This window comes from Lycorma delicatula, chromosome 1 (genome assembly GCF_047948215.1).
Source record: "Lycorma delicatula isolate Av1 chromosome 1, ASM4794821v1, whole genome shotgun sequence".
Lineage (NCBI taxonomy): Eukaryota > Metazoa > Arthropoda > Insecta > Hemiptera > Fulgoridae > Lycorma > Lycorma delicatula.
The window spans coordinates 76,203,638-76,218,346 of NC_134455.1; the positions used below are offsets into that span (position 1 = coordinate 76,203,638).

Sequence of the window (14,709 nt, forward strand, 5' to 3'; positions counted from 1 at the left end):
TCTTTATTATTATTATCTTTTTAAACAATTCATTTTGCGATACCAATCCCAAGCATATCTAGTTGGAATAAAAATATATACAGCCAAGTGAATTGTAATTTTTACATCTTATAATAATAATAATAATAATAATAATAATAATATCATTTTTTTATTATTTCAGAATAAATGAAATTTAAATTAGGCCAATGGGATTTGTACCTATTTTTTTAAATTTAATAAATAATATTCTATAAAATAAAATCTTTGAAAAGAAATCTATGAATTTCCAACTAGTTATAAATTCTTTTTATTTCTTAACCTAAATATTTATTATTATTAATAATGCCCAAAGATAGGTTTTGAATTTCATTGCTCAAGATATAGTTCGGCAAAATTTATTATATCAATATATATATATATATATATATATATATATATATATATATCTTTTGTTTAATATAATCTCAAAATATAAGAAATGTGATACCTGCAAAGCCACCTAAATGATTTCATTTTTTATTTTTAATTTAATTTTAATGGAAAATATTTTAATTAAAAATTCTTACAGAGACCAAATTTAAAGAAAAAAAAAATGTTGGGTCTTAGTGGCCCGTCCTGATTTATGCATATATTTGTATTTTTTAAAAGAAGAATAACTAGTATGAAAGTTTATATGAAACTATTACATCTATGTATGAAAATTTTAAGTATCAAATTTTTTTATTTTTACATATGTATCAACTAGTTTAAAAAATTTTTTTAAATACAAATTTCTGAAAACTATACAAAAAAGTCTTTTCTTTTAACACTGCATGTTTATTTATTAAATGAAAAAATCATAATTTGTTTTGTTTTATTTGTTAATTTGTTTTTTCTAAGTAAACATTTTTTTCATTTTTTATTATAAAAAATGTTTGTTATAATATAGGCAAACAAATTATTTTAATTTTTATGTGCTTCTTTAAAATTTGTGTTTTTTTAAAATTAATTAATTATTTTATTTGTCAGAAAATAATCAAACATTATAAAGATTTTAAATAATATTTTTCTGTATCCAAATATTATGTCTGTTTTTGTGGCAAATTTATCTGTATGGATCTAGGGTAGGAGGAATACTTCTGGTAGCCCTTGTTGGATTAATTTTTTTCAGGTCTCAAAATGTTGACTATTATCCTAAATATGATAACTTTTCTTTATTTAAAAAAAAAATTGTATTTACTTTTAGTCACTGTAGCAGCATGTTTAATAATATTTGATTTAATCCAAATGAGTTATTTCTAAAGGTTCAGCTGGCTCTATGAAAGATGCTTGTTTAATTATTCTTCAAATATACTTAAAAATGATTCATATTTAAAAATTTAATTCAAATTTTGATTGTCAACAAAACTGTAAAATTTTAACTTGCAAGTATCACAGTTCTCAAACAACAAAGATTTCTTCTAAATATTTCTAACAACTTAAAATTATTATATTGCCCATCCCCGAGAAATTTTTTAATATAATCTACCAAAAACAAGAATCTCTTTCCACACACATTTTACAATTACAACAACATACCAGGCAGCATTTTGACAAAAAATATAAAAAGACACATATCACATGGAACAACGGGTCACATGTGTTTTTGCTGGTGATGTGAGACACTTATGACAGTTCATCTCATCTCAGGAAAAAATAATATTAAGGTACTGTACAACCGTCTTAACGATAATAATTATAACTATTAATTATACAATAATTAGGCTATAAGTGATTATTTTACAAGGACGATCAAGTCCCATACAAAAAATATTATTATGTAATCCAGAGATGCTCTTCATTAATATATTATTATACATAATTATTAATAATATTATTACATAGTGAAATATTAACAGCAAAACTGTTAATTCCTTAATGATATTGAGCTAGCATTAAACTTGTACTGTTACACTTCATTTAGGAGAAATGCATTAAAGTGCTTAAGTTTGTTGCTGCTGAGATACTGTAATTACATGAGGTTGAAGGACATCTCCAGAATTACAGTGTGATTACATCACTTGCTGATAAAAAGGGATGTAAATTTTTGATTTACAATTATTACTATTAAAATCCCTTGCACATTATTATTAATCTCTATAAAGAGTCCAAAAAATGCTGCAAAGAATCGTGACCACTCCCATTTCAGAAATAACTGAACCCTCATGGGTTAATGTGGTGCTGTTGCTGAAGTGATTGCTGAAGAGAATGACTGTTTGAAAGAGAAAAGCCAAGAGCACGAGGATCCCCGTGTAGGCGTAGGGCTTGTTCAAGGCGCTGTTCTTGCAGTCGAAGTGCCTCTGTCAAGTCTGGTGAAACTTGATTTTGGTGGTAATTGTGAACAGAGGCTTGGATCGGATGTTGTGCGGCGCGTAATGCCGGATTCTCTCCTGCAGATGAGGTTGATGCAACGACTGCTTGTGTAACAGCTAATCTTAAAGCTGCCTCTGCCTGCGACCTCAAGAATGCTTCTTGCATCCTAAGAGTCGGGGATGGAGAGTTTTGTGGAGCCTGTAAGCTTCCTTGATGGTTACTTTGATGATGATTCATTGACGCATCGACTACCATCGATGACATAGAAGCCCGAACAGCAGCATTCATCAATTGAACTGCAGATGTCATACTTTCTGTCGAACTCGAGTTAACTGGACCATTACTGTAATAAAAAGGTAAATAAAATCACAACTGATATAATATCTCCAAATCATATTATTTTATTAGTCTTATTAGATTATATAAATTTTGGGCTAATAAAAAGCACTGTCTTACGAATATTTAATCTGAGACAAGAGAAAACAACAATCAAATAGTAAAAGGCTTCCAGCTTCTTATAAGATGTAACAATTTAAGAAAAAAATACAGAATATTATTAATCTTTGTTTTTATGTAGTTTCAAACAATAATTTAACTAAAGTTTGCTTTGAAGGGTGATAGAATTCACTGCTCAAAATCCTTTCAGTGTAGCTAGTTATATGTGTCTAGAAATCAGATGATAACATAACATACCTGATGAATCCATACAGTTCACCTGTATGGATTTTCTGATAAACTTTTTTATTGTTATTCATTATGCTACAATTTTTATTACAACTCGCTATAATTCTGCATATGTATTTGGTTTCTTCTTAAAAGGTTCTATTTTTATATAAAATACTTTGAACTTCAAGCCATGCTACTGGCTAGTATACATTTATTCCTTGAATTATTATTGATAGGTGGATGTATTCTACTCTTGTGCAATTCTTTAGATTTCTAAGAGGGGACAGGGACTAGCTATCTTATCTTGTAACTCCTGGTCTAAGCAACATATCATTAATTTTAATTTTTGTAAATCAGCTAATCAAAGAATTGTAAGATTAAACATTTGTAAGAATCAAACTAGCATTCTGGCTGTTACACGAGTACATGCAGCTACATACATGATACATACATCAGCTTAAGTAGAGGTATAGTCCAGTTGGATCTTACCACTTACTGTACCTGTGATTTCTATATCGGGCGTGTATTTACTTCTGATATCAAAAAAGTTTCTGATAAAAAGTTATGTAAAATATTTTAAAAAAATGTATATTCACCTGTGAACAGATACTTGCTGATTCTGTTGCACTGAATTGCCAGAACTCATTCTCATTGCAGCTGCTAGATTGGCAGCAGCCTGGACAACAGTTGCAGAAGGAGAAGGTGCTGGTGACTCATTGCCCTGTTGACTTTGTTGTTGACTGACAATCAGTGCAGTAGCAGCTCGCTGCAATTCTTCTGCATTGAACTGTTGACTTTGTTGATTTAAATAGTGGTGTCCATTACTCCCTCCTTAAAAAATTTAGTATTTAATAAAATATAATGAAGTATATTCTTAAATAATGTGATTAATTAAACAATGATATATACTTATGAATCGGTAAACTACCTGAATTAAGTATTGTAATTAAATTGTGAAGAAATTCTAATATGACTGATTTGAAAAAATAAAACTTGAAAATAAATTTAAATACATCTTTAGACTGTTTAATCATAACTATTTTAAAAATGAATAAAATATTAATTTTATTCACTTTTCAAAAATTGAGATTATCAATTATAGAAAATTATACATTTAATATGTATAATTACACATTGATAAATGTAAGATTATTTTGCAGTATTTTTCTACAAATTTCTTGGAATCTTCTGATAAGAGTCATTTTATTGTCTTAAAGTCTTGCCTGTTTGCCTGTTTGACAGTAAGTGCCCTGATTCTTCTGATTTGTTTCTACTGAACTAGATAGTCAATGACTCACTAGTCATTTGATTTTACCAGCTACAATATCAAATGAAGGAAAAAAATTTCTTATTTACTTTGACAAGTTTATTTTTTAAAAGATATTAAACATTAATGATATTATTCCAAAAATTTAACAGTGAACTGACTAATAAATGGAAACTATTCATTACTATTATCTAAGTTTGATGATTTCAGCAAGATGTCTTTAATATAATATTGTAACTCTTCACCCTTTTACATTCAAGATACTATTTGAAGAAATAGTAGAGATGTTATTGAGCCATCATTTGTAATGTGATAGGATATATTTCATCTTACATAGAACCAATTTTACATAATATTTTATACAGATTAATATTGATATGAAATTATATAGATTATTTATGTGTATCTAAATATTGTACTTACCATTAAGAGAAAGATTAAGGGATGATGGTGTACCAGATCGTCCAGCCATGAGCTCTGCCAGTTTGGCTGTGGCAGTGTTATTATTATTATTATTGTTATGTAGCAGCAACGATGCGCCTTGCTCAGAGCCAGTGCTGGACAATCGACCCTCTCCACCTCCATTGCTAGAACTGTCAGAGTGTGCAGAGGGTGAGGCACACATTGATGACTGTCCTCCAGTCAAGCCTGATAAATAAATTATTTGTTTAAACATGTGTATTAAATTATTTAAATGAAAAATAACTTAATGAAAAAAATGTCTCTTTCATTATCATTTTTTAATGATAGAAACTTCATTAACAACTGTTGTTAAGAACATGCATTCAGCCATCCTTGTTATAGAAAGTATAGAAAGAGGTATTTAATCTCAATCATTTATTGAACTGAACCGAATTCAGTTTAGGCTATTTTGGTAAATTTGAAGTTTATTTGTAATTACTTCACATTTTGGGATTCTATTTTGCACGTTGTTCCTGGTATAACAGAACCATGAATTATAAATGATAACATTTTCCCAAATTGTAACTTACTTCTGGTTATTACATACATATTTGTGCTACATTAATATGTTTTATTTGTTGATTTTTACTCTAAAAAAACATCAGGACAACAGGAAGTACGTCTGACTACAAACTTCTGTTGAATATTTCCTATCTGATCCAAAATACTGAAAAATTGGGCATAAAGAGAAAAGAAAAATATTTGCATGATAAATAAAAATATCCAAGTATTTTAATATTATAATTATTTATGAAAATAAATATCTCTAGTTTATAATAAACTTTAGTGTGTTTCTGTTTTTTAGTTAATTGTCAATTGATGATATAATTTAATAATGGGGACTAATGCCACTTCCTATTCTGAATATTCATCATATTTTTGATTGAATATGTTTTGTATCTTAGTACTTTTAAATAATATGGTACCTAATTAATTTTTGTTTAGTGGTTATCTGTATAGTTTTTTTTTAATTATTTCTATAACCTGTGTTTGGTGTTCAATTGTTTTAGAAATATTACCAGTTAACAGAAAAGATCTTAATAGATTGTGAAAGAAATGTTTAAGAGAATTAATTTGAATGTAAATTTAAATTCAATTTATCAAAATAAACTACCAAGAAAAAAATTATGAAACTACTGCACATATTTTACAAATCAATAACAGATGCTGTGAATGAGTATAAAATTAATATACATGGAATCAAATATTTTTTGGAATAAAAACTGCGAAAACTGCGAGTGAGAATTTTTCTTGTATTGGATAATTGCTTAGATTATTTAAGATATTACCAAAAAGTGAATTTAAAATGAATATTCCAAAAATCGATAAAATAAATATCGATAGAATTATTGCTATTTTAATAATAAATCACATTAAAAATAATGATTTTAATATAATAGTGCATACAAATATAATAAATAAGCATTATCTGAAGATACTTAAAGTAGACATCACCTTACCAACAATATTAATAACAATTGTTATTAAATTGATAAAATTGATTAATATTGTTATTAATATTAATAACAATTGTTATTAATCATTATTGTCATGAGATGTATAATATTAAAAAAAAAAACTATAATGATGTGAAAAAAAGATGTATAACAATGACTGACATTAGTCAGATTATGTTATAATAGTATTTTGCAACTTTTCCAGAAAATTACAAAGTTTTATTGTTGTATACTATATACATATGATTTGTTTCTGAAAAATTTATTTTTCATACTATTCTTTTATTCTAGATTTTTTGTGTTATATTCTTTAAGATTTTGTTGCAAATATTATTAAATAAAAGATAGACAATGAAATCAAATACCTTTTTCTAACTTAGCATCAAATAACTGTATTGCTAGATGGTACATGTTACTAGAGATGTAGATATAAATATACATACAGTATATGTTTTTATATAAACATATACAGAGAGAAATATAATATACTGATGTATATTTGAATGCGTATTTATATATACAGGTGCATTTCTTTTTATAGTTACCAGCAGAATATTTTTCATAGCAAGTATTTTATTACAAACATAAACATTTTGTAGTTTATAATGTAAAATTTTATAACAAAAGCATAAATTATTTTTATACCTACCCAGACCAGGCATTGAGGCAGCAGCAGCCGCTGCTATAGCAAGATTTTCACGTTCACGTCGTTCAGCAGCAGCACGACTAAGAACATATTGCGCAGCAAACTGATGCTTGGGATCCATTCTCATATGTTCCATATGACTCAACAGCCCTGAAATAATGAAAAGAGATATAAAATTATTTTATTGTATAATTTCATTAATGTTTTTAAATACACTCTAATAGCAATATGATATATGAACCTGTCGACTAATGTCTGTTGATTAATTCATTTAAACTCTTAAAAATACAAGCTAGAGCTCTTTTACCAGAATCTTTATTGAGCAGGAATCATTTATACAGTTAAATATTTTAATTAATTCTTGGAAGTTTAGTAAATTTTCTTTTAATTTATCGATTGTAAGACACATAAAATAAATAATTGTTTTTAAACTATGTCGAAGGAAGAAGAAAGTTTTCAATTAGTCCTTAATTTGTTTTTTTTTTTATATACACGTTCAACTCTTGTTTTTTATCCAATGTATTGATTTCAAATATTCTTTTTATACTTTGTACAAGAAGTCCCTCTGGCAATCCTATCCTAAGTTTCTTCCTAATCCTATCCTAATCCTAAGTTTCTTCCTTTAAAATAAATGGAAATAAAAAATTACAAAATTTATACAAATGATTTGAAGATATATTTTGTCTGCTTGATATTATCATTGTGTTATGGTGAAAATATATCTAATCCAATATAATTATGATATTTAAAGTATTTTCAACTGATTTTTCAAGAAAACTGGTTTAATTTGACCTGATTTATCATATTCATTAGGTATTATGCTGGTAGATATACTTTTAACCAATAATATTTCAAATTAATTTTAATTCATGGCATTTTTTTTATATTAATCTTTTGAAAATTTTTAATTCCTTCCAAATCATCAAAAAGGATATTCATCCTTTTTGATTGTTTGCCATTCTTCTATTTACTTTATTACCCAAATAATTTTTTTCTTCTGATTTCTTAGTTGTAATTGGTAAATTTTTTTCTTTAGATTTATTAGTAGAAAAAGATATTCAGGATTATGATGAAGTGGTTTCATTTCTTTTTAGTTATACTTTTAAATATATTAACAAAATTCAAGCTAAATTATTTTCTATTTAATACTGTAAAATTACTTAATTTTCCTTCTAAAATTAATATGTCTATGATATAAGTGAATAAAATAATCTATTTCAATATTCAATAGGATATTTTAGGAGGTATATGCTTTTATTTCCCTTATTTCTTTTCTCAATGTCCACTTTTTTCTTCTGATAACTGCTTAATTTATTTATTTATTTTTTTTTCAATTTCTTAGATTGCTAGTTGAATGTTGGCTGGTAGCAGCCCTCCAGTGATCGCAGTCGTTGATTTATCTTTTCATTATCTTGTGCTATCTTATTGTCTCTATAGTCCATCAAATTTTAATATATACTTGCTTCTCTCCCCAAACCTTTCAAACTATTAACCAGAAAAGTCTTATACTTGCCTGCCTGTTATTTTGGTTTGCCCAAAGGTGAAGAAAGGATCTGAAGAGAATATTATGTTTGAATATGCCCTGGAAAGAATTAATAAGGAACAATAGGGATAATGTTCAGTATTAGGAAAGCATTCAAGATTTTTGTGATTCCATACAACAAATATTTAAACAGGATAAACATTACTTCTGAACAAGTGGTTTAATAATTTAAAGCCGATAGTATCATTTGCGGTAGAATTCATCAGGTTTATGATTAAATTAAATATTGATTTAAAAAGGAGTGCTGGATATAACATAGTTGTCATAATGTTATGAATTTGCAATTTTGTTTCTATTGTTGAAGGTACTGATTGGGAATTCTTCAACTTACATCCTTATTAGACTGCTCTTCCTGTCTTATGGCAAAGAATTTCAGATTTGTACCTGATTTTGGACCATGGAATCTATCTAAAAGCAGTTTGTATGGTTTAATATTATAAAGAATAAAAATGTTTAGGATGAAGGACGACAACCTTTATGATAGGTAGGTATCAGAGGTTAGGGTACAATTGATGCTTTTGTACCTTGTAGATTATAGGTAGATGTATATTTTTTCAGAAAAAAAATTATGTCTCATAAAACTGTTTGGTTAAGCCATATAAGAAATACTTTTATCTTCTTCAGAAGTCAATCTTTTATATTGGCCACATTACTGTGATATGTCTTTATTTTGTATTAAAATATAATTTTCATAATAATTCAACAATAATTATTTTAAAAAAAATAGCTCAAAAAAAATTTACTTGTAATACTAACCAGATTCATGAGTGAAAACAGCTTGACAAACAGAACATGGCCACATTCGCAACGATGTTGCTAGTTGAGCCGTTTCTGGATGACAAGCGAGATGCTTCCTAAGACTGCCTTCGTTGACGTAATGCTTCCCACATACTGGACATGGATGATTGGCTGTCCGTCGTTTAGCTAGATAAGGGCCAGCAGCCAAGTCAGCAACAAAAAAATACAAAACAACGGTCAACGCACATCGTAATAATAATGATCTTATAGTAATATAAATTTAAGAAAAATAATTCAGTCCACTATATATGTCTGTGTTTAATGCAAAATATAGTGTAGAAACAAGGTTAATAAGATGTCTAACATTACGAATATGTAATATGTTATTAATTCATAATGTTTATCCACAACTTAATATTACAGGTATGTATAATAATGTAAAACTGGAGAAAAATTTATTCTGTCTGTATACAAATTAAAGTTAATTGGATTGTTTTAATCAAAAACTTGTTCCAGTAAATGATTATACCTTTTTAGAAATATGATTAGTAATTAAACAAACATATATAAAATGACTGACTATTATACTCTAAGTAAACCAGATTATATCTCATAAATTTCTACAATTGTTAATAAAATATAGTCACTACCATAAACAGGATTTCTTAAATAATAAAAAAAAGTAAGATCACATTTCTTAGTTAACGTTCTAGTGATAGTGAACAGTTTTTAATTAATTATGTAACTGAATATTTTGTTTAGGTAGCCAGTAGTTAATTTTTTGCCCAGGAAAAAAGGAAAAAAATTAATAAATGTAAAAATCCTGTAATTTAAATAATTACTGTAATTGCAAATTAATAATTAAAAAATTAATGTTTTTAAAAATAAAATAATTTTTCATTCCAAAAAGAAAAAAGAAAATAATAAACAAAAATTCATTGAATTATTAAATTCATTGAATTTAAATATTTTAAGAATTTTTAAAATGGTTGAAAAAATATATAAGTGTCGCAATTGGAAAAATGGACAAAGAGTGCCCATATTGTTCTGCACTTAAATTCAAAAACGAATCACAAGGAATCTGCTGCGCAAGCGGAAAAGTTAAATTGCCCGACAATGGTTTGCCACCTGAGCCTATATTGTCGCTTCTATCAGGAACCACAAGTGAGTCAAGGCACTTTTTAACAAACATTTGCAAATACAATTCATGTTTTCAAATGACGTCATTCGGAGCAGAAGCTATTGTCCTCGAAAATTATATGCCCACATTCAAAGTGCAGGGACAAATTTACCATCGCGTGGGGTCATTGTTGCCTCTACCAAAAGAAAGGCCATAAGTTTCTGCAAATTTACTTTATGGGCACCGCTGATGACCAAATTGATCAGCGTTGTCGCAACAATGTTGGTCTTCGCCGTCAAATCGTTGTTGATTTGCAAAACTTATTTGATGAACACAATGAGCTGATTAAAATATTCAAAACATCACTAGAAAAAATGCCAATCGAGAGGCCTGGCTGGGAGGTCCGGCGAAGCCGGGCCGAGCGGCTAGTATAGAATAAAGGATGATAATTAAAGAGCGTGCGGGTGACAATTTTGTATGTAGTATAATTTTTTTCAAGTTGTTTAAATTTATTTTTAAAAAATATATATTTATTTATATAGCCTATGACACTCCCGGTAACGTAACGCAGGATCATACATTTAAATCGGTTCAGCCGTTGAGCTGCTACAGCGGAATGAACAAACATACATACATACGTACATATATATTTTTTTTTTTGTCTTCAGTCCATTCGACTGGTTTGATGCAGCTCTCCAAGATTCCTTATCTAGTGCTAGTCGTTTCATTTCGGTCCTTTTTACTCTCAGCTAGAATTACTATATCATCCGCAAATCGTAGCATCTTTATCTTTTCACCTTGTACTGTTACTCCGGATCTAAGTTGTTCTTTAACATCATTAACTGCTAGTTCTATGTAAAGATTAAAATGTAACGGGGATAGGGAACATCCTTGTCGGACTCCCTTTCTTATTACGGCTTCTTTCTTACGTTCTTCAATTATTACTATTGCTGTTTGGTTCCTGTAAATGTTAGCAAACGTTCTTTTATCTCTGTATTTGAACCCTAATATTTTTAAAATGCAGAACATTTTATTCCAGTCTACGTTATCAAGTGCCTTTTCTAGGTCTATAAATGCCAAGTATGTTGGTTTGTTTTTCTTTAATCTTTTTTCTACTTTTAATCTGAGGCCTAAAATTGCTTCCCTTACATATATATATATATATATATATATATATATATAAATACATTAATTAAAAAAAAAAAAAAACAAAACTGCTGATAATAAATATCGCAGATAAGAAAGTCAACGTTTCAACTAGCAGTATCATATAATAAACCAAGCTTTTAACTTGCCCGCTCCAATTTTTCAACCTTAAATCAGCTCAAGAACTCAGGAACGTAGCTCAAGAACGATTCAACCAATTTTCATTAAATTTTCACATGCACATCTTTAGATACATTACTACAGCATATCTAAATTTCAATGAAATTGATCCTGTAGTTTCGGATATTTTTGAGCAACAAAACTTTATACATCAGCCACGCTATGTATATATATATATATACATCAACCTCTATATATATATATATAAGTTGATGGTATTATCGACTCCTTACACCGCAAAACATGAATAAAATTAATTTTCTTCCTCACTACCTCCATTCTATCATCAATACTGTACTTTTCTTTGAAAAAAGTCGGTAAAACTTTATAAAAAAAAAAATATTTTGTAGTGTTAATGAATCTGAATATTTTATGTTTAAAATCTTTATTATTTGTTTTTGCAAGATTCATACATAAATTAAAAATTATCAGTAAAAAATCAACAAAAATATTAAAATTAATTTTTTTACCTGTACGTATCAGAAAAAAAACATTAATATTTTTAGTTTTAAAAGCTTTTAAAATAACAATAACATGAAAGGTTGTTAAATTACAACCTGTCTCAATAGTTCAGAATTATTTCTAACATTAAGAATATTAAATTAATAAAATACTACTTTCAAATATATGAACACGTTATGTAGGAGTGGATAAAAACACCAGTTTTATATTGTACATCAAAATTTTCTAATAGTCTATTATTTTAAGTTTTTGATTGACATTTTTTCTTTTTTATAAAAAGAGCAGATTGATATATGAAAGAAAAAAACTATTCCGTTTTTATTTTCAATATTTTTAAAGTAATTACGATGCTTAGGTACTTTTTTGAATGTGTATAAAACAATGTTGTAATAATTAGTTTTGTAACTGGATTATATTTTTTTATAAATATTCATAGTTATTGTAATAAAATCCAATTTTTTTTCTACTTAAATGGAAAGATTCCAGAATAATAGCCCAAAATATGTTACTATTTATAAAGATACACGATTCTATATTTCTTAAATTTAATAGCAAGAATTGCTTAGAAATTCCACTAGGGAAGAGTTATAAATTGAAAGGCAAGATAGGGCGTGACGAGGTAAGGCAAGAAAACTGATTGTAAAGGGTGGTAGAGTTCTTTGGCTTGTTTTCATATTAGAATTCCTGATGGGGCTGAATCAAAAGAAACACGGACATCTCGGATATAGAAAGAGAAAGAAGAATTAAGAAGAGGCTGTTAAAGAGAATAAGAGAAAGAAACAATAAGCACCTTCCTTCCCGTTATTAGCCATACAAATAAAACTGAGGGCCCAGTGGACCTGTATGAATGGCCTGTTCTTTCAGTTTTAATCAGAAAATCTTGATGTAAGAAAACAATAATTCCTTTTTCTTTGAGAAGAAAAATATAAAAGGTAAAGAAAACACTTTTCTATTTTAATTACTATTCAGATTTATGTTCTTCAAAATGCCGTACTGTACTTTTAACTTCTCTTTTTAAGTACTGGTTTAACAAGAATAGATTAAAAATACTCCCCATTTAATTTATAATCTAAAAAAAAATTACGATTACATGTTAATCTAAAATCTTGAAATTATAATAATTTGTACTAAATATGCAAATTAATCTTCACAAGATGTATTAAGAATGTTCCATTTTTTTAATTGTTAAAATCTACAGCTAAAACAAGTTTTTATGTAGAAAAACATTATTTTATCAAGCTAAAATCTTTTTGAATAATTTTTATTACATTCGTTCAAAAATTTACTGTTCATTAAAAAAAAATTGTCTACTATTTTAATTATGTTACTCCTGAGTAAGTTAAATAGATTTCCCAAACTAAAAGAAGCATTTCTTTTTGGTTTCATTCTCTAAAGAAACGTTTATTATATTTCTTTCTTCAAATTTGCAGATAAAAATTCTTTTTTATTTTAAGAACTTAACTCATATGTAAAATATTTGATTTAATTTTTTAAAAAATGAATATTTTTTAAAGGTGGTAGTAAGAAAGTTTTATATTATATCAAACATTATAAAAATAAGCCTAAAATTTGTTATTTATTATTAAGAAAATTATTATTTTTTCATAATTTAACTTCAATAACATAAAAAAAATATAAGCCTGTCAGATGGATTGCATTTGTATATCTCATTGTTAAATCTAATACCTGAAATTTATAATTTAAGGCTTTATATTTTTTTAAAGTTTTACAAATTTTATTTTAAAAAACTCAAATATTTAAAATCGATATTTAAATCATATTAAAAATCTGTTGATTATTTATAAAGGGAAATAGAAAAAGACAGCATTCTCGTGAAGGATTTAAGGATACTAGCGGAATATTATGTTAAAAAAGTTATATCACAGGTCCGAAGCTATGCTGTAAAAAGGAAAAGTACGGTAATCAGTTAAAAAATGGGGTATGAGTTTTTTTGCATTTCTTGAAGTTTCATGACCCAGGGATCCAAAAAAAGAAAAAAAAGTGGCGGTTATATTCGTACGTATGTACGTATGTTGACGTGCTTTAAGCTTAATAAATTTTGACTGAATAAACCAATTTTATGAAGTTTGCCACAGAAACTTTTGTATATGGGGAAATTTGCTGGTAAAAATTTGGGGTCATTATTTCCCGGGGATGGAGGTAGATAGTTTCTTTAGGGCGGTTTCTTTAGGATTGATAGTTTCTTTATGGATGAGTACTTATTTATCGAACCATTTAAAAAAAATTTCCTAAAATTCTCTCTTCCCCAAAAATCGAAAAAAGGCTATCTTTTATTTATTGCATATGTTTTAATAATTTTTTTATGTTCTCCTAAGAATAGTAGTGGTGTAAGTAACCCAACAAAATACTTTTGTGGCAATATAGGGAGGGGGCGGAAGCCGATCAAAGTTTAAAAATATATATTTTTAAAATTTTTTTCATGTCATTATTTATCCGTTATATAAGATTAATCAACCACTGCCAGGAAAGTATAAAAACTTTATTGTCAGCTTTTTTTATTACATACATAACTTTGTGGTTAAAATGGAAATCAATGTATTAATACAAATGTTTATTGATAATAATCAGAAGTTTAAAAAAATCCACTTTTTAGGTATTTGCTTTTTTTAAAAAAAAAGATAGAAGAGACACATGATAGAAGAAAACTGATTTAAGAACTAAATATTGTTTTGAATAAAATAATTTTTT

The 14,709-nt window shown here is 27.3% G+C and overlaps 1 protein-coding gene across 1 annotated transcript in view; it reads right to left on the bottom strand.

Moving 5' to 3' along the window:
* Nucleotides 1-881: 881 nt before the first annotated feature.
* LOC142317536 (uncharacterized) overlaps nt 882-14,709 on the bottom strand; it is a 421,737-nt gene continuing 407,909 nt past the window's right edge. Inside the window, exons 7-11 of the mRNA XM_075354096.1 lie at nt 9,111-9,355; nt 6,815-6,961; nt 4,670-4,894; nt 3,576-3,810; nt 882-2,656 (exon numbers count right to left, since the gene is read on the bottom strand). Coding sequence (XP_075210211.1) covers nt 2,164-2,656; nt 3,576-3,810; nt 4,670-4,894; nt 6,815-6,961; nt 9,111-9,355 — 1,345 coding nt within the window. The 3' untranslated portion in view covers nt 882-2,163. The remainder of the gene's footprint in view (nt 2,657-3,575; nt 3,811-4,669; nt 4,895-6,814; nt 6,962-9,110; nt 9,356-14,709) is intronic.